General features: G+C 42.5%; 1 protein-coding gene across 1 annotated transcript; it reads right to left on the bottom strand.

The window, feature by feature from the left end:
• Positions 1-407: 407 nt before the first annotated feature.
• cbln1 (cerebellin 1 precursor) lies at positions 408-19,849 on the bottom strand. The gene is made up of 3 exons (XM_070831023.1): positions 19,168-19,849; positions 17,764-17,883; positions 408-614 (listed from the first exon to the last, which is right to left on the bottom strand). The coding sequence occupies exons 1-3, from the start codon at positions 19,423-19,425 to the stop codon at positions 417-419; spliced, it is 576 nt and encodes a 191-aa protein (XP_070687124.1). The 5' UTR covers positions 19,426-19,849; the 3' UTR covers positions 408-416.
• Positions 19,850-20,041: the final 192 nt, after the last annotated feature.

Below are 20,041 nucleotides of genomic sequence, written 5' to 3' on the forward strand. Positions count from 1 at the left end.
AGTCGAGCCACAGAGAAAACAGAGGGAGGAAAGGATGGATGAAAGGATGGATGGAAGGAGGAAGGGAAGTGAGGAAGCTGGCCATACACTTTTATGTACTGGCTTCATATTTCTTCTCGCATTTTACCCTCGAATTATCATGTCATGGGCTTACATCTCTCTAACATCTCCCATCCTTCCTCTTCCCTCCTCCCGCTGCAGCGTCCCAAACAGAGTCTGTTGTCACGTTCCCTCTTCTTTTGTCTTCCTTTCCTCCTTTTCCACTTTCATATTCACGTCCTTTTCTTTCCCAAGCTCCTCATCTTCTTCCATTTGCCTTTTTCCACCGTCGCCATACTCTGCATCTTCCACCAGCTCCTCCTCCTTCGTTTCCACCCCCTGCTCCTCCTCCTCCCCCTCTTCCTCTCCCTTTTCCTCTACATGGGGAACACCAGGAAACCGGAGAAGGTGGAGTATTTCCATCCTCCCATTAGGTTTCCTCTCTCCAGTTTGAGGTAGGCCCTGTCTCCCTTCTCCATCTGGATCAGAACACCATTACTGGCCGCCTCGCGCGTGACATCCTGGTCACCGGCAAACGCCGAAATCACCGGCCAACCGTTGTGCATCAGGCTCACCTGGATGAGGAAGAAGAGGACAGAGAGTTTACAGAACAAAAAGGGTTGAAAACAGGAGGCTGACAACAAAACTGACAGACAGACACTTTCCCCACCACACAAGCAGGGACATGAGGGGCCATTCAGCAGCACACACACCCAGAATACTCTACAACATGGTGATGCTTTCATGTGGATTCAGAGCATCATTTTTCTAGAGATAGCAAGATTTTTAAATTCCTTGCATAATTTCTCTAGGAAATGTATGCAGAGATGATGTGGTTATGATAATACAACAGAATATTCTATTAGCATGGAGCAGCTCTGTGCCGTGCAGCCGGCACATTATCAATGGATACCTCGTGTGCACTTCCCTTCTTTTTCAATTACCACTTGGAGAAAATTTGCCAGTGACTGACAGAGACATTCACACATACAAAGACACAACAGACCGACACTGTGTCTGACTCAACAAATGTTTCAATGGGGAATAACGTCTTCTTCTTTCAAAGGGAAGTAGCTGCTGTCAGTGATACATCCCCTCCCTTCCCCGGCCGGCCAACATACACACCAGACAACAGATTTCATCGCTCCTCTTTTGAGCAACAGCAGGAATACAAGCGCTCCCAAGATTTGTTCCTCCCGTACGCCTCAGTAAGACACGGTTTGTGCGACCCCTGACTCATATGCTGTCCTAAAACACTGATATGAGTTTTGGAGAAATGTCTGTTTATGCAGGATCACGCCTTGTAAAACCTGTGAGATTACGGCCCTCCTGTGAGCAAACTCACTGTACCTTGATGAGGAAAGGAAAACGACACAGGGTTTATGTGCTCCTGCATTTCTAGGGGTGGTTGTACACTGCGAGACTCTGACTACACAGTGACTGACTTGGCATCACAAGGGGGGACTATGCAAAGCATCTGTGAGTCAGTTGAGTCATCCTCCTTTGTAAACTGAGGCTCCTATTCAAATTCCTGAGAGCTGGATGTAATAAAAATGTGATAAAAGCGCAAACTATTTATGAGGGATCAGTGATCTGACAAATATGACTGAAAAAGAAACACACTAAGGCAGCAAAATGTTCAGAAGTGTTCCAGATCCCATCAGACTGTCGTACGCATACTGGGGATGTGCCTTTCAACCAAAAACACTATTCAATCCTCACTGTGAGCTATTCCAAGATTCTTGGAATATTTTTTCACATTTATAGCTGACACACATATATTACTTATTGCAGAATTCCACCTATGAATTAAGTGGTTGAATTAAAGAAGATCTTGAGTTGATCACTGCCCATGGCATCGTCTGACCGCCCAGCCAGACCACCAAGCGCCGCAGCAGGAGGGGTCATCAGAAGCAGAGGAGAGAGCTAAGCTAACCCAGCTAGCTCCTGGCTTATGTCCTGTCATGGGAGGGTCGAGTGGATGAAATGGGACTTAGGCTGCCTAAGTAATGAAAAATCAGAGACTGTTTGTGCACAAATATTTGCAGAGAACAGGCCTCATCTCAATGCCACAGATCAAGCTACTGCTCCCAACAGGCGTACAACCAGGCACCGGCAAAAACAAGGGATAAAATATTTTCACAGCAAGACATTATTCTATTATTTAATGACCTTAATGATCCTCAGCACATACACACTATACAGAAATTGTGAAAAAATATATCCTTTGTGTCTACCTTCCAAAATCACTATGCCATGGGGGTTCAGTGACTACTGTGTGTCATTAGGTTAGAGGATCTTTGTCGTCATGGTTACAATAATGAACATTTGGTTAAGGTACATAAATACTGTGGCCACTTGAACGTGAACATTTGTCGTTCCAGGGAAATTATGGGAACTGGGCAATTATGGGATTTTCTTAACACCAGTAATGACAAAGCAAACAATCTCCATCTCCTCTACTAAGATATAACCCCTATTTAAAAAAAAACCTGAAAATATACTTTACCAACATCCACCCTAACATGCAACAAGCAAGCTAACGGTGATTTAAAACAGGCCACATCCGGTGTATGTTAGCAGTGCATTTGTTTCTTTACATTATTTACACAGCATGCAGGCATTTCAAGGTTCAGGTTTCGTTCGGACAGACGTTCACATTCAGAGCTCTAAACATGTCAAAATATTGCTGTACAACCTGGAAATAAGTAATTGTAAAACTGTTGCTAAATGATGGAACCCGGTCATAAACATCCCATAATTATACACTTATACCACCTCACTCTACATGATGATCAGGAGAGTGAGGAGGTGTGTGTGTGTGTGTGTGTGTGTGTGCGTGCGTGCAGGAGATGGAGAGCCTGTCAGAGTCAAGAGCTCTCTTAGCCAGGCACTCCTCTTAATAGCAAACTGAACGTAGCAACTCAGACTGTATGTGTGTGAATGTGTGTGTGTGTGTGTGTGTGTGTGTGTGTGTGTGTGTGTGTGTTGCTCTGATCCAGCACCCTGTGAATATGATGAAAACACTCAGACTATACTTAAACTATTTTTTTAATTATCAGGATGGAAACACATCACAGGTCACGGAAAAACTGACATTTCAGAGTGTTGAGAATTAAGGCTGCAGCAGATTTAATAAAGGAGACTGTGCTGTATTTTATATATTACTATATATCTACATATTTATAAGCAGTAGCCATTTGAGACTAATTCAAGGCCAAGGAGGCAGCACTCAGCATGAGATGAGGGAACATTGTTTTTGCTGTCCGACCTGAACTTGGCTCCTGCTGAACACATCTTGTACTATGGGGAAAATAAACTCTCCTCCTCCTGCATGTTTATCCAACTTCAAACTTTTCAGTGTGACACTCTCTTCCTCCCTCTTCTGATCCACATTCATCCTCTCTCTGCAGTCTAGAGCAGGCAACCAGTCGCAGTCTTTAAAACAGTGACATAAATCACCGTTCATGGACGAGGAGAGGTCACCACAGTCACTAAGATTCAAACTGCACTTGTAGTCGCTTTATGGTAAATTTAAGGAACGACTGGAGGAATATGTGGAGGTTTATCAGCTGTTCCTTTACACTGCAACAAGCAATACTGATGTTTTTCCATATAACCAATAATTTCCCAGGACAGTTCAGTCTATAACGATCCCACTAAAATCAGCATTGCCACCATGTGTCTAGTTCACACCTCCAGAGTGCACCAGTTTTAATATACCCGTAATAATTAGTAAAGCTTTTCACAGTACAAACTCTACTTCATTAGGCTCTATCTTGATTGATTACAAACATAACACTGTTTATGGGAATCTTCAATCAGCGGAGGGGATGAGCACAAATCATTTTAACTCAAATGTCAAAATATGAGATTTGGATCTCCTCCTGCTGTGCAGCCGTCATCAATAACAGACATCGCTACGGATGGCAATTGAGAGGCGAGTGAAGGAAACATGTACATAATCAACATCTAAGTGACAACACACCCCTTTTATGGGATACAGTTAAACGTTGTGGCAAGTGTGACAGAGATGGGGGGGTGGGTTTGTGATGTGGTTTGGGAGAACACATCTTTTGAAACCATTCTCAACATGTCTAATTAAATTCTGTGGTGATGCGTAATGGCTGCTAAATCACAACAGTCATAGTAACTATTAGGTAAATAAGAGATTCATGCATAAATGTACAAGCCAAACTTTATTATTTGACATTTACGTGTTTGGTGCAGCAAATCAAGCAGAAAGACTTAAAGGAGGCCAGTCTAAAAATACCAAGTGCTTCCTCCCCCACCCAAAATGTAGAGCTGAGCACGGCATTCTTACAATAGAGATGACGGACACTTAAAAAGAACATTGTATGTGGAGAGGTACAACCGAAGGCTTCAGGTTAGCCTCATTAACCTCCAGAACGTATAATAAAATAGACATAAATTAAAGGAGGAAGAGACGGAGGACACGGAGAACACTATCATCTGTAGATAGATAGATAGATAGATAGATAGATAGATAGATAAAGGGAGTTAAGGGAAAGAGAGAGGAGGGGATTACAAAAGAGGGAAAGGCAGACAGAAGAGGGAGACAGGGATGGCGAGGTAGAGGGAGGGGGAGACGTGGTTCCTGTCCAGTGTGCATGTAATGCCTCCAAACAGAGACTGAGATGGCAGACAAAGAAAAGCCAGCATCACTACATCACTCCGTTACCCTCAGATGCACACACAAGCACACACACAAATCATGCGGACAAAATCCACCCTCTCACCTAACCAACCATTCACCAAAGTCACTCATATGGAAATCACACTCCCCAAACCCACCTATTTTTATCCTCCACACACATAATACACACACACACACACACGCACACAATCTCTAGTTCTTTTCAGTTAATTATTTAAACACGCTTCTTTGTTGTCTTGCTTACTTAAGTGCCAGTCAGACCTGGAATCTGTAACATTGCTGGGCCCATTTATCAGTTAAATAATGGCTTTTTGGCTCTCACACAATGGAATCCATGGCGGAGGAGTGCCAGACTTTGTTAAGACATGATGGGACTGTTAACAGACAGCCACTGCGCTTCTGTGATTTTTGGCTTTTGGCACGTGCAAAGCAAGTCAAGACTTCATGCATTATATAAAAGACAAAAGACTGTTTACTGCAACAGCCCACTAAGCTGTCTAGTTATATTTGGTGCAGGGAGACGTCAGGGCACTTCTTTTATTTAAGCATCATACCAAAGTCCAGTCATTTCTTCACATAAATAAAGTAGCTCTCAAGTCACTCTTTAGAGTCAAATCGGCTGCTTCCAAATTATCGCTGTGATCAAAACAAAACAGCATTTATAAATTTGTATCCCCAAATTAGATTCCATAATCCAAATTACAGAACTCATAATCAGATTCAATAATCCATACATGGCTTGATGACTGCTAATGTGACAGCATTTCTACAAATTTAGTGACATTAAGTAAAAAAAAATGACATTATTTTCAAACCTGATGCCAAAATGTAAATTCAGTAGATAATTTATTAAAACCAATGCAAGTCTGAAAGGGACTAAAATCTCTCTTTCTGTCTTCTCTTACAATCTGTTTCTCTCTCTCTCACACACACACACACTGGGTCAGCGTGTGTGTGTGCCAGTGATGTATAGCTCTAATAAAGAAGTGACACTGGCTTTGGAAGGATGAGACTCTGGTCACCACACACACACACACCTGTATGAATAAAGAATATGTGTTGATTGTGCCTGTGTGCGACTGTCAGCCACCCCCAATCCCACACAAATGCACACACACACACACACACACACACACACACACACACACACACACACACACACACACACACACACACACACACACACACACACACACACACACACACACTGTCAACTACACTCTCACAATTACCAGCCATAAATATAAAAGCATGATAATAGGTCTGCACATCATGTCAGGCCTCCATCGATCTGCATTCATTAATGCATAAGCACCAATTAGCTGGCTGAGTAATGGAGAGAGAGACAGAATAACATAGAGAGAGAGACAGAGAGACAGAGACAGAGAGAGAGAGAATGGGGAGGCAGAAAGGATACATGAAAAGAGGAAAAGATAGAGGAGGGAAAAAAGGGGTAAAATAGCAGAACAGAAGAGGGAAAGAAAATGTGGCTCTCAATATGTAAATACAAGTTGTCTGACATGTCAGGGCACCACTTACTGCCAACGACATGATGACATCCTGTTATTGCATTATCAATTCCCGTCCAATCAACTGTCTTAACATGACAATGATTTTTTGGGTTTTTTTTGTCCACATCTTATTTTCTTTCTCCTCTGTCTCTTTTTCATTTCTTGTCCATTTCTTTTATCTGTGTTTTCCTTTGCTTTCCCTATTTATTACTCCTTGGATCTTTCTCTTTCCTTTTTTTCTCTCTTCCTCTCTCTGGATTTTTTTTCTCTCCCATTTCTCTCTTTACAGACTAATGCAGATAGACATGGTGATGAATACAAACATAATGGTGCGTCTGTCTGGGCCTGTAACAGCCTCTGTTTTTAAAATGGCCAACTATCCTATAACGGAAGTTGTCTAAAGTTTGCAGCAAGGTTACTCCAGGGTCAGTCAGGAGATGGTGCAGAGTACAAAAGCAAACCTCTGACGGGAAAAAAGTGTCCCTGGGGTAAACAGAGACTGACGTCATTGGACGTAAGGCCGACTAATCGCTTTGGGTTTATACAGTCTTACTCCATATGGAGACACTCATGTCAAAGCGACATGTAGGCCTTAATAGTACAAACTCAGCATTTTCATCACATCCTACTGTTCTATTGTTGCACAATAAAGGCTTACCATCCCGTTAATGTAAAAACATTGATTTATTATGGAAAAAGCTTTACTTGTCAGTATTAGCTTAACAAAGCAGAAGAACAGAGCAACAACAACAGGGATCTTGATTAAATAATGCTGTATGAGTGACAGGACAGCTGGTAAATAGTGATCAATAAGACAATATTAACCACAGGGTATTGAAGTGGTGCTACTTCTTTATGAATGCTGTGGAAACAAAGTAAATTTGGTGATGCAGTCACCATGCTTCACATCTTAGGAAAAAAGCTTTTCCTGCTGCACAGGCTCCCAGTATTAGAATCTGGAATATTTGTCCTGGCCAGAAGACTTTACGTCACGGTCACTGCTGTGATGCTTCTCATTCCTGGAGATTCTTGTTCTTTCCCTTTCCCTTGTGTGTCCTGAGTTCCCCTGTTTGTCAATGTGTGTTTGTGTGTGTGTGTGTGTGCGTGTGTGTGTCTGTGTGTGTGTATCACCAGATCGTTGTTTGAACCCCAGAAGCAGTTTTCATTCTCAGTCGCTCTGTATTGTGTATTCAGAGTTGTCCTCATGTTGTTAGTGTGCCAGTTCTGTTTTCCTTGTGCCATCAGGATCAGAACTCCCCAGATCTGCCTGCCTGCTACGCCAACTTCCATTACCCACCTCAGGCTACCCCGAACCAGCCACGCTCACTCCCTCGCCTGCCTCTCCCATTACACATTCTGCTCTGCACAGTGCAGCCATCCTCCATCGCCCCACTGCTCTAGGTAGGGTTGGGCTGATGGTCAACGCCATCGTCAACAGCCATCGACCAGTGAACCTCTACCATCGTGGCATCGTGACTGCAACCGCACTGTGGTGAACCCTGCCTTCCCTCACTGTGCTCACAGCACGCTTGCTGAACGACACGCCAACAGGGACATTCATCAAAACCTCTGTGCCCCTACAGCAGGTTCTTCCTAGAAACACTCCCTGAAACTGTCAGTGGGCCATGGCTGTGTGTTGTAACAACTGCTAATTTAATAAGCAGTTTTTCCATTTGGGATGACATTTGTACATAACTGGAAGCTTAAGTTGTTCTAATACCTGAATATGCTGAATCACCACAGTGGGAATATAAAAAGCCTGAAGGGATTTCCACACCTGTGTGTGTACAATTATTACACAATAGCATTAGTAAGTACATACTGTCAGTGATAATAAGTTATTGTCAAGGTAACTGCACTCTGGATCCGCATTTTATTTATGTTCTATACAGTGAAAGTCATTGTTCCCCCAGCCAACATCATTCCAGATAAGTGTTGTATATGGCACTGGATATACAACAGATTCTGTTAGTCTGCGAGCACTATATTTTATAATCCCACTGTAGAGAGTCATTGTTTCTTCAGTCTTCTTGTGTATTTATCCTCCATCAGTGCCGCAGTGATCGCCGCAGCCTCTTTACCTCTGCCAGCACTGTGTGACAGACGTTAGTCTTTATTTATTCTTTATTTAATCATTATTTTTACCTCAACACATCTGATTGTTTCTTATAAGGAAACTACAGAACAATTACAAATGCATAATCAGACATAAAGGAAATCGGTCACTTTTACTCAACTGGTCAATCTCATTTAATGAAGGACTGCATTGCAACTAATTTAATTGTTCTCTGTTTAAAGGGCTATGAAAAGATTGCATCTGCAGCACAAAGTTAGCAAGAGCATTTGCTTTGTTCCTGAGTGAACATGGCATTAGATGTCACAGTGCAGGAGATATGCTGTCATAAACTGCAGTCATTTCATCGTGTTTCACAGTCTGTAAGTAATTAAGAAAACAGGCAGAAATGATGCAAAGAGGTGCAGGCAACCAGAGCAGAGGCCAGATGTTTACTGAACTATTCACATTATAGACCAGGGCACAAAAACAGATCTTACAAATGCCAGATTGTCAAATCTTCACCAGTCTTCATCAATATTGCCTCAGGGAGGAACATCATTAATTTGAGGAAACCGCTGGGCAAAGCCTTCACCCGTCATATTTCTTCTTTAGTGAAAGGCAAAACATGCAAGCCTGAGTTAATTAAGACAAGTCAGTAGAGAACTTGAGAATGAGAGCAGATGATCCTATGATTCTTAACAGCATTTTCATCGAACACACCAATGAATCTGAAGGAATTAACTGATTGATGCTATGAGAAAGCAGACTGTGACCTCGTCACATCACCAGATAGGCTAAACAGCACAAATAAAAAATACTTCATGTTATTCTATTTCAGCTGAGAGAATAATATTGAGAGAAGGATTGTTTTTGTTTTATTGCTGCTTCATAGCTTGTGAAAAAACTGGTACCTCAGTCCTCATGATGATCTGACCAAACCTGTGTCAATCCCTCATGCTGTGGCCTCCTGCACCGCTGGAAATCATAAACTACTCTCTGCAGCATTGACATAGCCTGCCAGGCAAGTTTTACTTTGTAGACATGTGCACACACACACACACACACACACACACACACACACACACACACACACACACACACACACACACACACACACACACACACATACACACACACACACAGTTCTTACACAATCAGATGGACAATATAAAACATATACATGGTCTTTAATAACTGGCAAAGTTTCTGCATACCTTGAGCATTAAAAATGAAGTGTTGCTTTCAGCATTATTGGGCTATTTTAAAGGAACAACTAAAAAAATACATATCCTTCCTCCTACTCACAGTGCTATCTATCCACCTACATTGTTTTGGTGTGAGTTGCGGAGTTTTGAAGATATCGGCCGTAGAGGTGTTGGCCTTCTATTCAATACAATGGAACTGGATGGCAGTCACCTTGAGGTGCTCAAAGCGCCAAAAAAATGATTTGAACTAAACAACAATGTCTCATTCTAGAAGTCATGTTGTGGTTACTCAAGGTGAACCAAAGACGTTGTTGTTTAACCACACATCTGCTCATAGATGAGAAGCTCATGGTTGTGACAGCGGAGGATTTAAACGGTAATGGCGTCCTCCTCAGCTGAGCTGTAATGCTGGTTAGATCATCCAGCACCATCCAATTCCTTTTTATTCAAGATAAGGCCGATATCTCTGTGGCTAAAATCTCCAAAACTCAGCAACTCACACCAAAACGATCTAGATGGATAAATTAAGCAGGACCATAAACCATAAACAAGTAAGAGGAAAAATATGTATTTTTGATTTTGGAGTGAACTGTCCCTTAACCACTGCCAGTTGACATAATTGTCTCTTGATTAAAACATAAACACAACATACACAGGTGATGATGACGTATGCATGCACTGTTTACTGAACAGGTGTGGTGATAATGGGCAGGAATGATGCTGCCATTGTTAAATGCCCAGTACTGGCATTACTATACATGGCAGACCAAACTAAAGTCCATGTTCTCTTGTACCCACAATCAGCACACTCTATTTACTAGATATGCTGCTACCAGAAAGGATGTGGAAAACCTTTAGTAATACTCTGTCCAACTCTACTGGTGGAAATACAGTGAGAAACTACAATTACTATATCACCCGTTTATAAGGTTTGATCACCTCCCAGCAACTTTGCAGTCATAGAAAATCACAAGTGTTCATATCATACAGTATTTCTCCACATGCTTATGAAAGTCGGGCATCAGAACTCACCTGAATAATGTTTAGGCAACACAACTTGTATATCTCTGAACTGTTCATAACTGTTATCCAAGCAAAAGGTTCAGGTAGCACAAAGATTGAACTGATGAAGACTGATTTGTTGTTGAGCTTATAACAAGGCTGACATCAAAATAGCACCAATGGCCAATCACAACTCGGCAGATAATCTGGCGAAAGGCTACCAAAACAGGGGACCAGCTCTGTCTTAGCTATAGAATCACATTTAAAAGTGATGCAGCAGCCGGGCTCACACAGATATTGACGACGGCCATTTGTGTAACCAACCAACTGAAAATCTTTAATGCTTTATACACTTAATGCACATCCTTTAACTCTTCAGAGTCTCGAACCGCCCGTCGGCGTCAAAGACACGAACACAAAGAAAGCAAGCTAAACAGTTTTAATGGGAAACACAAAGGTAAAATGAAAAGTAGTAAAAAACGGCCATTTTACCCCAAGACTCTGGAGGGTTAAAGCACATGCCTGTGTTAATACATCGTTAGGCACTCTGAAAGCCTGGTGTCAGCACCATGTTTTTACTTTCTTGACAAAAACTGACAGAAATTATTTTTTTCTTCTGACTTTTACGAGTAATAAAATAATCAACCAAGGGACCTTTAACAAGTACCTTTGCAATTGTTGCAAGTGTTTAAACTTGCTACAGGCTCAAAATGTTCCTTTGTTTGGATCTGGATTCTTTTGTTGGGTCTGACTAATAATCTTGTTCAATTTAAAGACAATAAATATTCAAAGAATATTTTGTCTCACACCTCTCGTCTTTCACACATAAGGACAAACCAGCACAACTTTCTGTAACATTCTGCCAAACTGAAGGAGACTGAGCACAGGTTGATTGGATAAAAATGAAGCCAAGCACCTGGCCTAAAGGCTCTTGTGTGATATTGTGTGTGTGTGTGCAGACAATGACAGAAAAGGTAAGAACAGAAGAAGAGAGGCTTCATCTTCACTATCAGTGACACACAACATAAAAAACTATGTACAAACACTCAGAAAAGCTCCTTCGATACACCATTAATGTATCCATGAATTACATTCCTACACCAACACCATTTGGAGAAACGCTTTAAGTATTAGAAGTACATTCAGTATTTTTTTGTCTATGCATCCATTTATGCTCAACTCTAGAACACAAATGTTTCTAATCAGATATTTCAACTTCTGACAATGGATGATGTTAATAGACGAGTCACCATATCCCACCCCCCCAACAATCCATTAAAATGTCACACTAGACAAAAGAGCCAATGGTACATTATGAACTGAAAAGTGACTTGCGGAATCACTCTTCATTCCTGGATTCATAATGATGTTGGTTGACCATCAATGAATACCACTTAATTGAAAATGTTCATTCTGTCGTTGATTGCCATAAAGTATTGGTGAATCCAGATTATAATATGGGATATCACACTCAGGAGCTGCTCCTGAGTATTACTTTAACAAGGTTTCAATGAGAAACTGGGTCTTTATGCCTAATGTATCTTCTTAAATGCTCCCTCATGGCCAACATATCCACCCCTAATTATCTTTTGCTAACAAGGCCCAAATGACTATACAGTGCTAATATGGGAAAGTCAAATGCTTTGCAAGTGTTACATCAAATTATTAGACAAATTAAAATTTTGATGTGATGGTGACGTAAGGCAAAAACATCACCAATGAACTCATACGGTAGGGCATAAGAATATGTGTACCAAATTTCATGGCGATCCATCCAGCAGTTGTTGAAACCGTTCGCTGTGAACCGTGCATATCAACTTAATGTTGGCGCAAGAGGAAAAGTCAGGGGAACCCCAAAATGTAAGATTCATCATCTGGGACCATGGATGTCTGCACTTCATCTAGTAGATTTTGAGATATTTCAGTGTACAAGTGAAAATTTTGATCTGCTGGTGGCGCTAGATGAAAAGTTAGGAGATCATCTTCTGGGGACCATGAATGTCTGTACAAAATTTGATCCATCTGGTAGCTGTTGAGATATTTCAGTGTGGATCCAAGCGATGGAGCGGCCAACATTGCCATCACTACAGCCATGTCGCTAGCATCGATAAAAAGGACTTGGTCCAGCAGAACTGTCTATGTGATACCCTCCCTTGAAACAGGCCAACAAACCAGCGGCTAAAACACAGCGTCTGTGTGTGAAGCCTGACAACACCCAGAATATACTGTCTCTCTGGCCAGTTGCACACAAACCCATTTCACTATAACATCTTTTCCTTCCGCTTTCTCCTTCCGCCACTTCAAAGGCTACAGAACATAAGAACAGATAAGATGTTTATTTATGTGGCTTTGATTTGCCTCTCATTTCCCTGCATCTCCACTCTATAAGATGAACACTGTCTGAGCCAGGAGCAGAGGACAAGTGTATTTCTATTTTCTTTTTGACGTGGCACGATTCATGCAGCTCATTCTGTTCACACTTCCTCATGTGCAACATGAGGAAGTCACTTCGCCCAAACACACAGCTGTAGTACGGTGGGAGAGTAGGGACACGTTCTAATATTTTATTCTATTTTATTCCAACATTCTCACTTTGCACTATTTATAAGGTGATGTTGGTCTTCAGCACCACAAGAGTGTTATTGAGATCTCCACAGATATTGTTTGATCACTAAAAGTCACCCACTTTTCTACATGAATGATGGAGAACTACTCTGAAGAAGAGAAAATACAAGAGATAAGAAGTTGATATCTACAAATATCTACATTGACATCTTCTTACCCACGTGGTGAAGCAAGACTAATAGTATTTGATTGATTTCCTGATTTGCTGATAAACAGTTTTTATTGCAACAGATGTTGCTTGTCTATTTCCAAAGACAATTCAGGGATTCTGTCCTCTCGACTCCCCAGAAACTCTGATCTTTCCCGGTGCAGCACAAGGCCCTTGAACTACAAAGCAACCTTCAGTCGTATCCTCACCCTTGCTCTTATATTGTAGTCTACCACTACTAGTAATAGCTTACTTCATCAATCCTTGTCATAATGTTTGGTAATGTTTGTTCCTACCCTCTCCACTGCTCTGCTGCACCTGCCTCGCTGAAGCCTCGCTAAACTAAAACAGTTGTTCAGATGCTCTGTACCACCATCTTGGCCAACAGTGAAGGAGACTGGAATCTTTTCTGGAATTTTTTAAAGCCAAATTAGTTTTCATATTATCAACTCACTATATGGTTTAACAGAGCAACTTAAGGCCTTTTGTTTGATTGGACAACAAATATAGATGTTTTTTAGTGAATATTTCATGCATTTAAGCGTGCTCGTGCTCTCCTCATCTCTTCATATATGCTGGCTATATTTGTGTTCAGCCAGTGTTTTGCACTCTGCTGGCTGTAGTGGAAATCAGACAATAGTAAATTATTAAATAAACTGTTTGAGGATATTTAAAGATGTCTAGAAGAGATGTGGCTCTATACACGTATCAATCTTTAAAATGTGCATGTGTTTTTAAAACGGAATTTGCCAACTCTTTAATGAGGTGGTACTTCTACGCCATAAGCACTTTGTGACAGCACTGTAACTATTTTAATCTGAGAGCAGATTCATATAACACGGTCACAAAGCATTCATTATAGATTATAAAATATATATGGAATTAGATTGTAAAAAAGAGGTAATTATGCAAAGAAGAAAATATTCTTGCAGTGTATATGTGTCTAAAAAAAGCGTGCATTTAGCCTGTAACTTCTATTAATTTCTAGGTCTTTATTTTGTTTGCAAAAAACATATCTAACAAAAACAATGATCTGTGTTCCATTTAGTGATATTTTACTAAATATAGTCCTGCCCACATTATGATTACTGCTGACAAACAAAACTCCTCAGGCAGCTAATAGCAGACTACAATAGCGGTTGTGGATGTCTTGCCTTGAAATGAAATCACTGCTCATGGTCTTTCACTTGCCCTATTCAAAATATCCAACCACCCACATGCTCATACGTCTATTCTAAGCTTCATTCACATGTTAAAATGCTATGGTGATTAATTTACCATTTTTACCATTAGTATATCTACCTTAGAAATAATTAAAATCAACTGTATAATAATTAGTTAAAACCAATGTGGAACATAGATAACAACAACATAGATCCTAAACACACATTTTGATTTCATCATGGTGCTATTGTAGTAAACTGGAATTATATTGGACCACCAATGATGTTCTTGTACTACAATTAAGCGCGATAGCATTTTCTATTCTGAATGAACCACATCACATTTGAAAAATGGAGCATGCTTGCTATTTCACTGGAGTGGAATATGTCATTACAGTGTAGGCAACCCCAGTGGTTCAAGTTAGAGAACACAAAAGGTGTGATTTTGAAGCCAAAATACAAACACAGGCTGGCACTGAAAGAGTTGAAAGAATTTTGGCTTGCTGTAGACTGCTACTCCAAGTCAAAGTTCTCTTCTAATCCAAAGAGCAGCTCGTAAAAAGGTAAAATCTATTATAATTAGAGCAGTGTGCTATCAACAGCTTGAAGCAGTACCTTCAGGTTTCCTTCTGTCAATAGGAAAATGAAAGGCTTAATACACACACAGCATGAGGCATTTAAGATGTGCTCCTTGTGCTCCCCTGCAGAGGTGCAGTGACTCGAGGCTTCATGAACGACATTTCTCAATGCTCAGGTTCTCAAAATACTGTTGTAAAATATCACTTCCTCAGAGTGCAAAATCACAATGAATAGCACTAGAACATTTCTTTTTCCCACAAACAATACCAACATCAACGCATCATTGACAGGCTGGTTCGTAAATAATCAGACAGCAGGTTTTTGTTTAAGTTCTACCCTAGCAGAAGGCACCGTAACCCCTGTCTAATACCCCAAATTATCTCCAATATACACTACGGTGGTCTTAAACTAACCGTGAACAGGAAACTTGTGATTTAAAGGCACCTCACATTGTTGAGTGCTGATATCCCACCAGCACTTCATCTGTTTGTCTTTCCGATCCGCGAGCTCTCTGTTCCAAGCTGCAGGTGCAAGACGTTCACTAAGGGAGGTGGAATTCATTTGTTTCAATTTAATTTCAAATAAAGAGCAGTGGCACATGTAGGGAATGCAAAACGTTGCAAATGGAATGAAATCTGTAACAACAGGAAGAGGCTTGTTTAAATATTGTAAGTGATTTTGCAAAATAATGAAGTAAGCTATCCATTAACGGGAGTAGAGGGACAGCTAATGGTTGACATTGTGGCTAATGTGGTGGAGTTCTCTTTAGATCAGATAATATTCTGTGTTTCATTTGCAATACTTGTATTTAACTGCCAGGCAAAAAGCAAAGAGAGGCCGGGCTTGTGGAGGCTTTTTGACACCCACATCCCTTCTCTCACCCCTCACAGACAGATAGACAGATCCTTGCGCAGGAAAGGACTGATGAAAGATGGAGCAAACTGTTTATCCTTCCCTTTGTACATCTACCCAGCGTCCACTGATCAATACTTACTCGTCATGTCTGGCTTTCTTCCTATTCTCTCTTTTCTTCCTGTCCATTCTTTGTTTTTCTCTGACTTTTCTCTCTTTTATCTTCTTCTTCCTCCCTTCAGTCCTCCCACCCCATCAGTTCGGTCCATTTGCCTCCCGTTTTTTGTCCCTCCTTCCCTCTTTCCTCTCCCCTCGTCCCTCTCGCTGTTTTACATTTACATCATCATCCTTTCCTCTCTTTCCCATCCGCCGCTCTCCTTTCCCTGCTGTCTCTCATCTCTTGCATGCACCACAGTAGCTGCCTCTAAGGCAATCAAACAGTGGGAGTTTTCAACACAGCAGATGCGCTGGATGGATGGGAGGATGAGTGGAAGAGGTGGAAGGTGAGCAGCACACACAGGCTGGATGCTTGGAGGAGAGAGGACAACCTACACCTGTCTGTTTCACGAACAGTCAGAAACGTGACAGAACACTGGTTTTTCAAACCAAAAGTTTCAAAATCAGTTTTCAAAGGTTATTATTTTTAAAAGTTTGGGGCTTTAGAGGATTTTCTCTTTTTCACTGGTTTACAGCTGATAATACCTCACAGTCACACTGTATTTTTCTATTGAGAATACAGCAAATTGGCACAAATGGCAGTACTAATGGTGATGTGACAGGCATTATCACCATTGTGTTCTGCATGGTATGACAGACTTAATTACCTCAGTGCCATGAGTCAAGATTTTGCCATCCGCGCTCTATTTGCGTTCAGTCACACAAAGATAACTGGGAGTGCGCAGCGAGCTAGACGTAGCTTTTCCCCCTCACAGATCGCCCGCCCTCCTTGTTGTTGTTATTGTTGTTACTGCGGCTGCCATGCTAATTAATTCAAGACTCCAATAATAAAGTATAAGTAGCAAAACATAATGCCAAAGCCCCAGGGATCCAACGGCATAATTACACAACAGTTTAATTTGCCAGAGATACATTGTAATTAACGCTGTGTGGCTTGTAAAGCCTCATCTCGTGCGTGTTAAATGCTGGAAATGGGTTTAAGCTGCTCAAGTGCTTCCTATCACTTGACACATCAAAAGAATATGGAGACTTCATCTAAGGCACAGTGAAAACGAGTTGTTAGTGGGATGAAAGGAGAGCTGTGATGGGGCATACTGCAGGCAGTGTGTGAGTGTGTGAGGAACAAATAAGTGGAAAACGTGTTATTTCTGTATAAAAAAAACTCCATGTGAGTGTGTGAGTGTGTGTGTGTGTGTGTGTGTGTGTGTGTGTGTGTGTGTAAGTGAGAGGAAATTAAAATGCCTGTCTCTGTTTGCTGTGCGCAAAATTTACTTAATGTTTTAATCTTCTAAAATCGTCAAAACTCTTAGAGCGCCTGCTGCCTGTCTCCATGAGAGCAGGCGGAGAGGAGGAGACGTCTCTGTCCATGGTGCTGAGAGTGAGGCTGCCGGAGCCCCGTGCCCCTCCTCTCCCTCACCACAGCACCCAGTCCCCCTGCCGGCTCCACGCGCCTGCTCTGGCTCTGTCCTCTGTGCATGTATTGATTAATTATGATTGGCCCCGCGGGTGGCGGGCCACTGGCTTTCATCTGTTAACGCCCGCCTGCGCCGTCGTCTCCCGGGAAAGACATCTCAAACATCCACAGAATGACTTCCAGCGCGGGTGATATTCAACTTTTATGAGGTAGAAACAGCGTGGGGGCGCGCGCGCACACACACACACACACACACACACACACACACACACACACACACACACATCTAAAGACACAGAGGAAGGACGTCATACCTGTATAGTTTGGCGGTTGTAGACTTTCACTACGTGGAAGTTAAAACTGTAAATCCCTTTGCGCGGAGCGATGAAATTACTTCTCTCCTCGTCGAAATTCTTCCCAACATTTACTAGAACCTGAAACAAAGAAAGAAAGAAAGAAAGAAAGAAAGAAAGGGTTCCGTTGGTAAAACTGCAGTATCCGGCTCATGTATCTCTCAGTGTTTGCACTCGGGAGTGTGTGCAGATCACATGGGCGCATAAAAAATGGATTACATGGACGTCCTGACAAACAACACCAGCAACCAATCTCAGCAGGAAGACAATCCTGGATGTTTGCACGGAACAAGCCCTAAAACACACGCACACGAAGCCAAAATGACAAGAGAATTATTCTCTGGGATTGTTTATTTAGTGTTGATTTGCCTAATTGTCATTACTGTACATGTCTCTCTCTATTGAGACAGAGGGCCGTGAAGGGGCCGTGAGGGGGCCGTGAAGGGCCCCTCTGGCCCCGGAACACACGCTCAGATGGGGTGCTGTAGTGGAATAACTCTCCGCTTTTATCTTGGCTTTTCTCCCTGTCAGAACTCCCCAAACTTTAGGGGAAATGAAAAGGAACTTAATCAATCTTTCAAATGAAATTTTCAATTATGCATCTCTGCAGCCAAATGTCTGGTTTTATGGACGGAGGGGAACTGTGGCGGGTAATTGAACGGCAGTTTGAGGGAGAATTAACCTTTAACGGCGGGCGGGGAGGACCTCGCCCTCGCGACCTGCCGTTACTAAATTATTTGGCGAGATGTCAGTTCCCATATCCCGTATTGTCAGCTCAAAAACAGTTCAAATATTCAAAAGGCTTGCCTACCAGGCTATACTTTTCCCAACCACTTCGGGAATGTATTACCTATAAAAAGAATCGTTAAAGAGACACATTCATTTCCGCTCCACTCTCACTGCTCTCCCATGGAGCAGCTCTCTGCTGTCCACCTCCACCTTCACCTGGAGTCCTGCTCTCATCCACTTCTTCCTATTTTGACACAACACTCTTGTAGAGAAAGTTACACCTTTAGAGCACAGTACTAGAAATATTATTATAATATCGTTTTTAACCCTGACTGTGTTCTTTAATGGTCTGCAGCGCTGAGAAAAAACGACCATTTTTGTTTATTTCTCGTCTTTCTGTAAAATATGAGACATTCAGCTGCTCCAGCTCCAGAAACCTTTTCCTCCACAGACCGTTTGACACGCACCACACGAAACACACACATTTAAAACTTCCTCTGTGCGCTGACCATCACTGCTTCATCAGGTTGAAATGAAACACACTCAGAACTGACTGAAAACTTACTTCGCATGCTGCTGTCGCTGCCCTACAGTGTGACAGAATAAACACAACACACACAGTTTTATTTTTCCTACCCGGTCGAAGTAGATGACCATGGTCCGGTTGCTCATCTCGGAGGGCTCGTGGTTGGTGTTCCGGACTGCGGAGAAAGCCACCTTGGCGCTGCCGGAGCGCACCGAGATCCCGAGCGCCGTGCCCGTGGGGTCCGAGGTCGGGTTGGAGTCGCACACCACGAGGCACTTCCCCTCCAGGACGATCGGTTCCGTCTCGTTCTGAGCGCGGGTCGGGCTCGCCGCGAGCCACACGGCACTCAGCAGGCAAAACGCCAACATACCGGAGCGGAACTTGTGCGGTCGTCTTCTCGCCTCAAACTGCGGGTCTATTCCCCTTTAAAAAAGTAGGGTAGCAAGAGTTTCCCGGCGCTCCCCCGGTGAACCTTGGCGAGGCTCGTGCTACCACTCCGTTTGCTTGGTTTAATTAGCCAACAGCAAACACTTTCTCCCCGGCGGAGTCTCTCTGAGGGTGAACCACACGGCTTGTTTCTAGGCTTCTCTCCCTTTTCTCTTTTCTGTTTATTGGCCTCGTATCTCCCGTGGCGTCGCCAGCTTTCACCTGTTCCTTCCCTCTTTTCTCACTTCTCGGCAGCTTTTCTGTCACTTGGAAACACAATGAGCGGGAGTCGCGCGCGGTGCGGAAGGGCCCTGGACGAGTGACGAGGCAGCAGCACTCATAGCGCGCGGGGGGAGCTCCGTCTGCTCTCTCTCGCGCGCGCCTGAATTATTGATATGTGAGATATGAGAGTTTCAAACACAAAAGGCTCGAGAGGAAGGGACGCGGCGCGCGAGCTCAAGATGCTCCCGCCCTGATCGTCTTTTCTTTTTTTTTTCTTTCTTTCTTTTTCTTTTTTTTTTTACAGACCCCTCCCTCCCCCCGGTAACGGAGACCCAT

Source organism: Pempheris klunzingeri, chromosome 5 (assembly GCF_042242105.1).
Source record: "Pempheris klunzingeri isolate RE-2024b chromosome 5, fPemKlu1.hap1, whole genome shotgun sequence".
NCBI lineage: Eukaryota > Metazoa > Chordata > Actinopteri > Acropomatiformes > Pempheridae > Pempheris > Pempheris klunzingeri.

Excerpts from the sequence above, each read along its gene's own strand:
- cbln1 (XM_070831023.1), bottom strand. The coding sequence starts at position 19,425 with ATGTTGGCGTTTTGCCTGCTGAGTGCCGTGTGGCTCGCGGCGAGCCCG. Across the intron at positions 17,884-19,167 it reads TGGTCATCTACTTCGACCGG|GTTCTAGTAAATGTTGGGAA; the intron begins GTAGGAAAAATA and ends TCTTTGTTTCAG. Across the intron at positions 615-17,763 it reads ACAACCGCCAAACTATACAG|GTGAGCCTGATGCACAACGG; the intron begins GTATGACGTCCT and ends TTCCTCATCCAG.